This window comes from Bos indicus x Bos taurus, chromosome 28 (assembly GCF_003369695.1).
Source record: "Bos indicus x Bos taurus breed Angus x Brahman F1 hybrid chromosome 28, Bos_hybrid_MaternalHap_v2.0, whole genome shotgun sequence".
Lineage (NCBI taxonomy): Eukaryota > Metazoa > Chordata > Mammalia > Artiodactyla > Bovidae > Bos > Bos indicus x Bos taurus.
The window spans coordinates 21,724,662-21,738,096 of NC_040103.1; the positions used below are offsets into that span (position 1 = coordinate 21,724,662).

The 13,435-nt window shown below is 39.9% G+C and overlaps 1 protein-coding gene across 1 annotated transcript in view; it reads right to left on the minus strand.

Moving 5' to 3' along the window:
• Positions 1–339: 339 nt before the first annotated feature.
• The window catches only part of LOC113885227 (AP-2 complex subunit mu-like), a 193,491-nt gene continuing 180,395 nt past the window's right edge, over positions 340–13,435 (minus strand). Inside the window, 2 exon segments of the mRNA XM_027530347.1 lie at positions 340–1,751; positions 1,754–1,802. Coding sequence (XP_027386148.1) covers positions 832–1,751; positions 1,754–1,802 — 969 coding nt within the window. The 3' untranslated portion in view covers positions 340–831.

Genomic DNA, 13,435 nt, shown 5'->3' on the forward strand with positions numbered 1-13,435 from the left:
CCTCTATGGTTTTTAAGCTTCTGATACAAAGGAGCCCCAGTTGACTTTTCTTGGCTCCGATACCTCTTTTGTTGGGTTAGTATTCCTTCTAATGCATTTTGACTTTTTTTTTTTTTTTAAAAAGCAAAAAACAAAAAATGACTTTCTAAGTTTGGGCTCCACACTTTCCTATAGCTAACTTGAAAATTAGTCAAAATCATTTATGTGAATTAAAATCCAAATCCTGGAAAAAAATGTATGAAATATCTGAAGAAAGCCTATTTAGAATATATAAAGTACTCATACAAATTAATAATTAAAAGGTAAATAACTGATTGTCCTGAGTGTGCAAAAGAATTCTTTTTTTTTTTTTTTTTTCCGTTCTACAGAGTTTATTAGGTTTATAACTGGACGAAGTCACACGTGTACAAAATGAAGCTCACACTATCCCAAAGCAGAGTAGGAATTGAGGGCTGGGGATCCGTTACTGGCCTTTGGGGGAACTCCGAGGTGAGGGGCAGCCAACCCTCCCACTCCAGAGATGTGGCCATAGGAGAGGGGAGGAGAAGGAGCCCACTTGGCTTTGGTCACAGAACTCAAGAGCCTGGCAGTGGGCTAGGACAGGCAGATGGATGGTGGAGCAGGAGCCTCTGAAACCACCCCGTTCAGGGAGCCCAGGGACTGCTCCACCAGTCCCACTTGCAATGTGGTTGGTCCAGACCTAGACTCGGGGGCTAGTGCAAAGGGCAGGCAGCAAAGCAGGAGGGAGGAGACACTGATGTGTGGTGGCCAAGGGCACCCAGACCTGTGGAAGAGGGCGGGTGGGGAGGTGGGCTAGCGGCCACCAGGCAGCTAGCAGCGGGTCTTATAAATGCCGCTGCGGCCAATGTAGCACACCCATTTGATGACATCGTGGTCGCTGTAGTTCAGCTTCGGTTCAAACACCTTCAAGTAGCGCACCTTGAGACCAGAAGGTGCGAATGGCACCTCAAAGTTCATTGAAATGGGGGGTCGAGCCCATTTCTTCTTGTCGTTGGTGGGCAGCAGCTCAATTGCAGCGCTGATTTGCGATTCCTTCATGCCTGCCATGCGCTTGATCTTCCACACGATGGCGTTCTCACTGGCCTTATACTTGGCCTTCCCCCTCATGCAGATTACCTGCACCCCACTAGTGTTCAGTGGGGTTGGGATCCGCACCTCAATCTTCTGAGCCAGTAGTGAGGGTTTGAAGTTGGACTTAATGACCACCTTGACCTCCAGCTTGGTGCGTCCCACTTCCCGAACTAGTGGGATCACGCGAAAAGGAAGGATGATGTCCTTGGTGGTGCGATACCTCATGAGTTCAAATTCTCCATCTGGTGGGATAAAGCTGATGCTGCGTTCAGAATCAAACTTGCTGAGTCGCACACACTGGTGGAAGGTGCAGTCATCAATGGCAATTGATTGCTTCCCGCTCTTGCTTGTTTCATCAGCTGTGCCTTTGCCTTGCTTCTCAATGACGATCTTGTCATTCATTCCAAACTTGCACTCAGGCATGCCACTCAGATAGCTCCTCATCACTACCCGGCCTGACACATGGGCGCTCAGGACCTGCCCTTGCGGGGACATGAGGAGGTTCACACTCTCCAGCACATCCAGGAAGAGCTCATTCCGGTGATACTTGATGCCCTCCCGCCGCCAGCCAATCTGCCCAGTCACCTGGCTGGTGATCTGAGACTGCTCTTCTTTTGTCTGATGCTGGCTTTTGATCCCCTGCTGGGTGATGAAGGTTTCAGTGCACCTGTCTCCGAGTTCTGTGGGTAGCCAAAGTGTGCAAAAGAATTCTACAGACACTTCATAAAAGAAGATGTAAGAGTGCCCACTAAATACATAAAAATATGCTCAACATCTTCAGTCAAGAGTAAATGGATATTAAGACCACAAAAATATATCGTTATAGAAATAAACTGTACCATTTCACCCTCAAACCTGAAATATATGAGATTTCCACCTACTATACGCCCTTGCCAATATTTTGTTTTGTCAGTCTTGCCCCCAGTTCTAGTCAGTCTGATCTAGTAGGTCATTACTAAATATTATTATACATTTTTTTTCACGTGGCAGTTTCTTATGAAGATAAACTTTTGCCTAACCCATGATTAAGCAGTTCTACCCCAGGGTATTTTTCAGGACATATGAAATAAACATATATCCACAACAAGAACTGTGCAAGATGTCCTGGAAGCCTATTCATAATACTTGAAAATGTAAACAATAACATTAATGAATAGAAGAATCATTAAATAAATTGTACTAAAACTATTAAATGGAATACTATACAGCAATAAAAGGGAAAAGACTACAAATGCACACAATAATGTGGATGAATTTCAAGATTATTATAAATAAAAGAAGGCACTTTCTAATACTGGTGGTCCAGTATATAGGACATCATCCTTCCTCAACAGGGGGTGTGAATTTGATTCCTAGTCCGGGAACTAAGATCTTTCTAACCACATGGCATAGCTAAAAGATGTTTTAAATGTTTAAAAAATAGAGAGGACATTGTTATTATTTTCTGCAGTGTTCCAAATATGTTCTGTTCAATATGTCCAATATCTTGAATGTTGACATACAGCTATTAAGTTGAAATGTGGTTAGTGTGATTAAGAAAATGAATTGTCAATTTGATTTAACTATAATTAATTTGAATTGAAGACTAAGTAGCTACGTGTAGCTCATGGTTGGTTACTACATAATACAACATGATTCTTTATCTTTATTTAGGTAGTGGTTAAATGGGTGCCTCCAATTGTCAAAACTAGTAAATCTTAGTCCTAATACTTTATTAAATTTACATTATATCTTACAAAAATGCAAAGAAGTTGCAAACTTTATTTGTAAATATTTTCATTTAAACAACCAGCAGAAACCAAAATTTAAAACACATAATGAAAAAAAAAAACACATAATGACACATTTTTCAGGGAATAATCAAAAAGTTGAAAGAAATAAAATGCCATTTATCTTCAAAATTTAAATGCATTCCAACAAACTAAAATACTTAAGGAAAGCCTTCAGATGAAACTCAGTCTCTGTCTGTCCTAGTCTTTCTTAATTTTTTTTTTTAACTTATAAGCTGAACACATAAAATGCCATCTATTTCTTCCAATGAGTGACATATGTGATTAACTGGGTTGCTTTAATTTAACAACAGATAGCTTGTGTTGGTCACCCACAGCCTCTAATCAGATTAGTTCTATGAACTCTAGCTCTCTTACTGCAATTAATTGCACCCTTTCCATGGACTCCTAAGAGAACCTAATGTGAATAGTGTCAAGAGATAAAAAGTTTGGTGAGTTTGTCTTACTTACATGTTAACAATTTAGCCTGCCAGTTTCCTGGGGGCTGGCAGAAGACATAAAGCTCACAGATCAGAGACAAAGGTCTTTATCACTTACAGCAAAGTAAGAAACATGAACTTCATTGTTGACTTGAAACAAATAGACTGTTAGATATTTCCTCAGAAAAGATTAGGCTTCTTGAGATCAGTGCATGCTATCACTGCAGTTGTGTCTGACTCTTTGCAACCCCATGAACTGAAGCCCTCCAGGCTCCTCTGTCCATTGGATTCTGGAGTGGGTTCCCACGCACTCCTCCAGGGGATCTTCACAACCCAGGGATCCAACACATGTCGCTTGTCTCCTGCATTGGCAGGTGAGTTATTTACCACTAGTGCCACCTGGGAAGATCTTTGAGATCAGTCAGTCAGTTCAGTCACTCAGTTGTGTCCGACTCTTAGGGACCCCATGGACTGCAGCACGCCAGGCCTCCCTGTCCATCACCAACTCCCAGAGCCTACTCAAACTCATGTCCATTGAGTCGGTGATGCTATACAACCATTTCATCCTCTGTCATCCTGTCCCCTTCTCCTCCTGCCTTCAACCTTTGCCAGCATCAGGGTATTTTCAATTGAGTCAGTTCTTTGCATCATGTGGCCAAAGTATTGGAGTTTCAGCTTCAACATCAGTCCTTCCAATGATTATTCAGGGCTGATTTCCTTTAAGATGGACCGATTGGATCTCCTTGCAGTCCAAGGGACTCTCAAGAGTCTTCATAACAGTAGAGAATTGTAACTAAGTGTCTACAACCATGGCAAGCCTCATGCAAGTCCCCATAGGAAAGGGAAAGAGAACTCTTTAATTGAGAATAAAAAGAAGTTGGGAGTTATATTGAAGAGTCCAAGGCTTTGCACTGACTGAATCCTTACCAGGAAAGACGGGTATTTTTTTCTTTTTGTTGAGCTCTGTAATCATTAAAGCACATGAGAGCTCCCTATTCTGGTTTCCCATCTCTATTAAGTTTTGGTTTCTGTTTATTTATGTTCTATATTTCCTCTTTGTGATCAAGATCTTTCTCCAAAATTATCACCAATAAGCAGTCAGGTTTTCTAGTTTCAGAGGCCTTTTGTTTCTTAATATCAGGAATAATCCTTCTTGATTGTACTGTCTCATGTTTGAAGGTAAGTGCAACGATTGGACACCTACTAAGGTCACATTTGAGCAACAAAGAGAGGGAGGAAGAAAAAACCTCAGACACTTTTTATGTCAATATGTTACCAAGATGCTAGTCACTGGAGATCATCTGAAGTAATATGCCACCATCAAAAGTCTGACAAGAGGTCCAGCAGATCTGTTCTGGGTATCTTGGGAAAGCTGTCTTATCAGAAGTTATCTGCTTCAGTTCTGGCAAGTCTTTACTTTTATGTCACCAGATAATATTCAGGTCCACTCAGTGTTTAAAACCTTCTTTAAAAGTGTCATGTGAATCCAAGAATCTATTCCTTGGAGTTTGGCAGCACAATGATTAGTTAGTAGTACCTGATAGGGATCCTTCCAACAATATTGAAGAGAGTTCTTCTAGAGGTTTCTTGTAAAATACACAAGATCTCCAGTTGACAAGATATGACATTTAAGGTATTATGTGTCCAAAGGCTCACAGTGAAAAGATTGTTCCACCAAAAATTGTTATTTTTAGGAGACACAACATTGCAAAAGCATTGGGCACCTGTGACTACATCAAAGATTGAGAGTTTATAAATTACAAAAGGGGGTCTGAGATTCAGAAATACCTATGATTTTGGCTAAAGTATTTGGCATGATGCAACAAGTTTGCCAGTTGAGTCTTCAGCAGTTAGTGTGTTTAATTGAATCAGAGGGCTGAATGTGGTAAGCACAGTGAAAGCATGAAAACCAGCTAAACAGTACAGATCTGTTGAAATGCCTGACCAGTAAAATAGTTTTCTTTACCACAATGAAATTTGAATAAAGTTTTTCAGATAGAAATAATTTTTTTTTTTTCTGAAAGGATTTTAATCACAAGAGGCGACAAGCTTATCTGTAAGGAAAGGCTTCTGTCCACTGTGAAAATATGCAGGATGTCCATTGGATGGAGGGAATTATCCAAATTCCATTTATCAAACCTTAAAATGTCCATTAGGCAGTTTAAAATGTCCAGGAGCAGTACAAATAGTCTTCCCTGCGTTGGAATTAGGACAAGGGGGCAAGGGAAATAGGCCCTATTTTTCAGCTTTGTAAATGTTTTCCCATCAATATTGATTTATAAAGACTATTATTTTATTAGAAAACTAATGGTTAAATGTGTATACAGTTTGAGTAGAGGGAATTTTAGATTCTTCATTAGTATTTTTTGTTTTTTTATTGGGTCCAAGTCAGAACTTTCTCTTTTTATCAAACCAATAGGTTTTGAATTTCTAATCTTGTTCTTTTTTCTCCCCTAAGTCTAGTTGTTGGGTCTCTCCAGGCAGTGTCTAAACCATCATTTGGGGAACTCTACCTTTGGACCATGACAGAGGTTTGACTGCTTTTGACCCTTTTAAGGCCAACAGTCATTGAAGAAGTATCAGCAAGGTGAATTCCTTTAACTTTCAGAAACTCAAGTTTAGAATATGTGGGAAATTTAATGATAGCTAAAACAACAGGTAAAAGTATTGCATTCAATTGAATTATTGAATAGGGACATTTTTAATCTTATTTGCAGTGGAAGTAAGGAAACAATATTGCTTCCACAATATTCCAAAATCACAAGCTATTGGAAAGCATATAATTGTTATCAGTTCAGCTCAGTTCAGTCGCTCAGTCGTGTCTGACTCTTTGCCACCTCATGAATCGCAACACGCCAGGCCTCCCTGTCCATCACCAAATCCCGGAGTTCACTCAGACTCATGTCCATCGAGTCAGTGATGCCATCCAGCCATCTCATCCTCTGTCGTCCCCTTCTCCTCCTGCCCCCAATCCCTCCCAGCATCAGAATCTTTTCCAATGAGTCAACTCTTCACATGAGGTGGCCAAAGTACTGGAGTTTCAGCTTCAGTATCAGTCCTTCCAATGAACACCCAGGACTGATCTCCTTTAGGATAGACTTGTTGGACCTCCTTGCAGTCCAAGAGACTCTCAAGAGTCTTCTCCAACACCACAGTTCAAAAACAACAATTTTTTGGCACTCAACTTTCTCAACTTTGGCGTCCAACTCGCACATCCCGTACATGACCACTGGAAAAACCATAGCCTTGACTAGACAGACCTTTGTTGGCAAAGTAATGTCTCTGCTTTTCAATATGCTATCGAGGTAGGTCATAACTTTTCTTCCAAGGAGTAAGCATCTTTTAATTTCATGACTGAAATCACCATCTGCAGTGATTTTGGAACCCCCAAAAATAAAGTTTGACACTGTTTCCATTGTTTCCCCCTCTATTTCCCATGAAGTGAAGGGACCAGATGCCATGATCTTAGTTTTCTGAATGTTGAGCTTTAAGCCAACTTTTTCACTCTCCTTAGTTCCTCTTCACTTTCTGCCATAAGGGTGGTGTCATCTGCATATCTGAGGTTATTGATATTTCTCCTGGTAATCTTGATTCCAGCTTGTGCTTCTTCCAGCCCAGCGTTTCTCATGATGTACTCTGCATGTAAGTTAAATAAGCAGGATGACAATATACAGCCTTGACATATTCCTTTTCCTATTTGGAACCAGTCTGTTGTTCCATGTCCAGTTCTAACTGCTGCTTCCTGACCTGCATATAGGTTTCTCAAGAAGCAGGTCAGGTGGTCTGGTATTCCCATCTCTTTCAGAATTTTCAACAGCTTATTGTGATCCACAGTCAAAGGCTTTGGCTTAGGCAATAAAGCAGAAATAGATGTTTTTCTGGAACTCTCTTGCTTTTTCGATGATCCAGCAGATGTTGGCAATTTGATCTCCAGTTTCTCTGCCTTTGCTAAAACCATCTTGAACATCTGGAAGTTCATGGTTCACATATTGCTGAAGCCTGGCTTGGAGAATGTTGAGCAGTACTTTACTAGTGTGTGAGATGAGTGCAAGTGTGTGGTAGTTTGAGCATTCTTTGGCCTCACCTTTCTTTGAGATTGGAATTAAAACTGACCTTTTCCAGTCCTGTGGCCACTGCTGAGTTTTCCAGATTTGCTGGCATATTGAGTGCAGCACTTTCACAGCATCATCTTTTAACATTTGAAATAGCTCAACTGGAATTCTATCACCTCCACTAGCTTTGTTCCTAGTAATGCTTCCTAAGGCCCACTTGACTTCTCAAACCAGTATGTCTGACTCTATGTGAGTAATCACACCATCATGAATATCTGGGTCATGAAGATCTTTTTTGTGTAGTTCTTCTGTGTATTCTTGCCACCTCTTCTTAATATCTTCTGCTTCTGTTAGGTCCATACCTATTCTTTCCTTTATTGTGTCCATCTTTGCCTGAAATGTTCTAGAGTTCTCTATTCTTTTTCTCCACACCCTTTCCAGCATTTACTTTTGTAGACTTTTTGATAGCAGCCATTCTTACTGGCATAAGATGATTCCTTATTGTGGTTTTAATTTCCATTTCTCTGATAATGAGTGATGTTGAGCATCTTTTCTTACATTTGCTAGTCATCTGTATGTCTTCTTTGGAGAAATGTCTGTTTAATTCTTTGGCCCGTTTTTTGATTGCATTATTTTTCTGGTATTTATCTGTGTGAGCTGCTTGTATATTTTTGAGATTAAGTGTTTGTCAGTTGCTTCATTTGCTATTATTCTCTCCCATTCTTAAAGCTGTCTTTACACCTTGGTTATAGTTTCCTTCATTGTGCTAAAGCTTTTAAGTTTAATTAGGGCCCATTTGTTTATTTTGCTTTTATTTCCATTACTCTGGGAGGTGTATCATAGAGGATCCTGCTGTGATGTATGTCAGAGAGGGTTTTGCCTATATTTTCCTCTAGGAGTTTTATAGTTTCTGGTCTTCCATTTAGATCTTTAATCCATTTTGCATTTATTTTTTTGAATGGTGTTAGAAAGTGTTCTAGTTTCATTCTTTTACAAGTGGTTGACCAGTTTTCCCAGTACCACTTGTTAAAGAGACTGTCTTTTCTCCACTGTTTATTTTTGCCTCCTTTGTCAAAGATAAGGTGTCCATTGGTGTGTGGATTTATCTCTGGGCTTTCTACTTTGTTTCATTGATCTACATTTCTGTCTTTGTGCCAGTACCATACTGTTTTGATCACTTGCTTTGTAGTATGATCTGAATTCAAGCAGGTAGATTCCTCCAATTCCATTCTTCTCTCTCAAGATTGCTTTGGCTTTTTGAGTTTTTTTTTTTGTATTTCCATACAAATTGTGAAATTAATTGTTCTAGTTCTGTGAAAAATCCCATTGGTAGCTTGATAGGGATTGCATTGAATCTATAGTTTGCTTCAGGTAGTATGCTCATTTTCACTATATTGATTCTTCTGATCCATGAAAATGCTATATTTCTCCATCTACTTGTATCATCTTTGATTTTCTTCATCACTGTTTTATAGTTTTCTGTATATAGGTCTTTTGTTTCTTTAGGTAGATTTATTTCTAAGTATTTTATGCTTTTGAGAGGAGCACCCTATGTCCAAGAGTGGTGGCTACATGGGCACAGAAGGGCCGAGAGTAGTTACTCCAGTTCAAGGTCAGAAGGGGTGGCTGTGAGGAGATACCCCTCGTCCAAGGTAAGGAGCAGTGGCTGCGCTTTGCTGCAGCAGCCCTGAAGAAATACCCCACGTCCAGGGTAAGAGAAACCCAAGTAAGATGGCAGGTGTTGCGAGAGGCATCAGAGGGCAGACACACAAACCATAATCACAGAAAACTAGTCAATCTAATCACACAGACCACAACCTTGTCTAACTCAGTGAAACTAAGCCATGCCATGTGGGGCCACCCAAGATGGGCGGGTTATAGTGGAGAGGTCTGACAGAATGTGGTCCACTGGAGAAGGGAATGGCAAACCACTTCAGTATTCTTGCCTTGAGAACCCCATGAACAGTATAAAAAGTCAAAATGATAGGATACTGAAAGAGGAACTCCCCAGGTCAGTAGATGCTCAGTATGCTATGGAGATCAGTGGAGAAATAATTCCAAAAAGAATGAAGGGGTGGAGCCAAAGCAAAAACAATACCCAGTTGTGGATGTGACTGGTGATAAAAGCAAGGTCCAATGCTGTAAAGAGCAACATTGCATAGGAACCTGGAATGTTAGGTCCATGAATCAAGCTAAATTAGAAGTAGTCAAACAGGAGATGGCAAGAGTGAACATCGACTTTCTAGGAGTCAGAGAACTAAAATGGACTGGAATGGGTGAATTTAACTCTGATGACCATTATATCTATGATTGTGGGCAGGAGTCCTTTAGAAGAAATGGAGGAGCCATCATGGTCAACAGAAGAGTCCGAAATGCAGTACTTGGATGCAATCTAAAAAACAACAGAATGATCTCTGTTCATTCCCAAGGCAAACCATTCAATATCACAGTAATCCAAGTCTATGCCCCAATCAGTAATGCTGAAGAAGCTGAAGTCGAACAGTTCTATGAAGACCTACAAGACCTTTTAGAACTAACACCCCCAAAAGATGTCCTTTTCGTTATAGGGGACTGGAATGCAAAAGTAGGAAGTCATGAAACATCTAGGGTAACAGGCAAATTTGTCCTTGGAATACGGAATGAAGCAGGACAAAAGCTAATAGAGTTTTGCCAAGAGAATGCACTGGTCATAGCAAACACCCTCTTCCAACAACACAAGAGAAGACTAAGCACATGGACATCACCAGATGTTCAACACTGAAATCAGATTGATTATATTCTTTGCAGCCAAAGATAGAGAAGCTCTATACAGTCAGAAAAAACAAGACCTGGAGCTGACGTGGCTCAGATCATGAAATCCTTATTGCCAAAATCAGACTTAAATTGAAGAAAGTAGGGAAAACCACTAGACCATTCAGGTGTCCTAAATCCAATCCCTTATGATTATACAGTGGAAGTGAGAAATAGATTTAAGGGACTAGATCTGATAGATAGAGTGCATGATGAACTATGGACAGAGGTTTGGGACATTGTAGAGGAGACAGGAATCAAGACCATTCCCATAGAAAAGAAATGCAAAAAAGCAAAATGGCTGTCTGGGGAGGCCTTACAAATAGTTGTGAAAAGAGAGAAGTGAAAAGCAAAGGAAAAAAGGAAAGATATAAGCATCTGAATGCAGAGTTCCAAAGAATAGCAAGGAGAGATAAGAAAGCCTTCTTCAGCAATCAATGCAAAGAAATAGAGGAAAAAAACAGAATGGGAGAGACTAGAGATCTCTTCAAGAAAATTAGAGATACCAAAGGAATATTTCATGTAAAGATGGGTTTGATAAAGGACAGAATTGGTATGGACCTAACAGAAGCAGACGATATTAAGAAGAGGTGGCAAGAATACACAGAAGAACTGTACAAAGAAGATCTTCACGACCAAGATAATCACGATAGTGTGAACTCACACTCACTTTAGAGCCAGACATCCTGGAATGTGAAGTCAAGTGGGCCTTAGAAACCATCACTATGAACAAAGCTAGTGGAAGTGATGGAATTCCAATTGAGCTATTTCAAATGTTAAAAGATGATGATGTGAAAGTGCTGCACTCAATATGCCAGCAAATTTGGAAAACTCAGCAGTGGCCACAGGACTGGAAAAGGTCAGTTTTCAGTCCAATCTCAAAGAAAGGCAATGCCAAAGAATGTTCAAACTACCACACAATTGCACTCATCTCACATGCTAGTAAAGTAATGCTCAGCATTCTTCAAGCCAGGCTTCAGCAATACATGAACCGTGAACTTCCAGATTTCAAGCTGGTTTTAGAAAAGGCAGAGGAACCAGAAATCAAATTGCCAACATCCTCTGGACCATGAAAAAAGCAAGAGAATTCCAGAAAAACATCTATTTATGTTTTATTGAGTATGCCAAAGCCTTTGACTGTGTGTATCACAATAAACTGTGGAAAATTCTGAAAGAGATGGAACTACCAGACCACCTGACCTGCTTCTTGAGAAACCTATATGCAGGTCAGGAAGCAGCAGTTAGAACTGGATGTGGAACAACAGACTGGTTCCAAATAGGAAAAGGAATATGTCAAGGCTGTATATTGTCACCCTGGTTATTTAACTTATATGCAGAATACATCACGAGAAACGCTGGGCTGGAAGAAGCACAAGCTGGAATCAAGATTACCAGGAGAAATATCAGTAACCTCAGATATGCAGATGACACCACCCTTATGGCAAAAAGTGAAGAGGAACTAAAAAGCCTCTTGATGAAAATGAAAGAGGAGAGTGAAAAAGTTGGCTTAAAGCTCAACATTCAGAAAATGAAGATCATGGCATCTGGTCCCTTTACTTCATGGGAAATAGATTGGGAAACAGTGGAAACAGTGACAGAATTTATTGTTTTTGGGGTGCCAAAATCACTGCAGATGGTGATTGCAGCCATGAAATTAAAAGATGCTTACTCCTTGGAAGGAAAGTTACTCAACCTAGATAGCATATTCAAAAGCAGTGACATTACTTTGTCAACAAAGGTCCATCTAGTCAAGGTTATGGTTTTTCCAGTGGTCATGTATGGATATGAGAGTTGGACTGTGAAGAAATCTGATCGCCGAAAATTGATGCTTTTGAACTGTGGTGTTGGAGAAGACTCTTGAGAGTTCCTTGGACTGCAGGGAGATCCAACCAGTCCATCCTCAAGGAAATCAGTCCTGTGTGTTCTTTGGAAGGACTGATGCTAAAGCTAAAACTCCAATACTTGGGCCACCTCATGCGAAGAGTTGACTCATTGGAAAAGACTCTGATGATGGGAGGGATTGCAGGCAGGAGGAGAAGGGGACGACAGAGGATTAGATGGCTGGATGGCATCACCAGCTCGATGAACATGAGTTTGGGTGAACTCTGGGATTTGGTGATGGACAGGGAGGCCTGGCGTGCTTCAGTCCATGGGGTCGCAAAGACTTGGACACAACTGAGAGTGAACTCACTGATTTTATTCTTTTCATTGCAGTGGTGAATGGGATTGTTTCCTTAATTTCTCTTTATGTTTTCTTGTTGTTAGTGTATAGGAATACAAGGGATTTCTGTATTCATTGATTAAATGCAGTAATTTTCTGGTGGTGTATTTAGGGTTTTCTATGTAGAGGATCATGTCATCAGCAAACAGTGTGTGTTTACTTCTTTTCCAATCTGGACTACATTTATTTCTTTTTTCTTCTCTGATTGCTGTGGCTAAAACTTCCAAAACTATGTTGAACTGTAGTGGTGATAGTGGATACCCTTGTCCTGTTCCTGACTTTAGGGGAAATGCTTTCAATTTTTCACCATTAAGGATAATGTTTGCTGTGGGTTTATCATATATGGCTTTCATTATGTTGAGGTATGTTCTTTCTATGCCTGCTTTCTGAGAGTTTTTTTCGTAAATGGGTGTTGAATTTTGTCAAATGCTTTCTCTACATGTATTGAGATAATCATAGGTTTTTTAATCTTTCAATTTGTTAATGTGGTGTATCACATTGATTTATTTGTGAATATTGAAGAATCCTTGCATCCTGGGATTAAGCCCATTTGGCCATAATGTATGATCATTTTAATATGTTGTTGGATTCTGTTTGCTATAATTGTGTTGAGGACTTTTTCATCTATATTAATCAGTGATATTGGCCTGCAGTTTTCTTTTCCTGTGGCATCTTTTTCTGGTTTTGGTATTAGAGTGATGGTCACCTCATAGAATGAGTTTGAGAGTTTACCTTCCTCTGCAATTTTCTGGAACAGTTGCATATGATACGTTTTAGCTCTTTCTAAATTTTTGGTAGCATTCACCTGTGAAGCCATCTGGTCCTGGGCTTTTGTTTGTTGGAAGAGTTTTGATTTCTGTGCTTGTGATGGGTCTGTATAGATTTTCTATGTCTTCCTGGATCAGTTTTGGAACGTTATACTTTTTGCAGAATTCACCCATTTCTCCTAAGTTGTTCATTTTATTAGTATATAGCTGTTGATAGTAGTCACTTATGATCCTTGTTATTTATATGTTCTCTGTTGTTATTTCTCCATTTGCATTTCTAATGTGTTGATTTGATTCTGCTCCT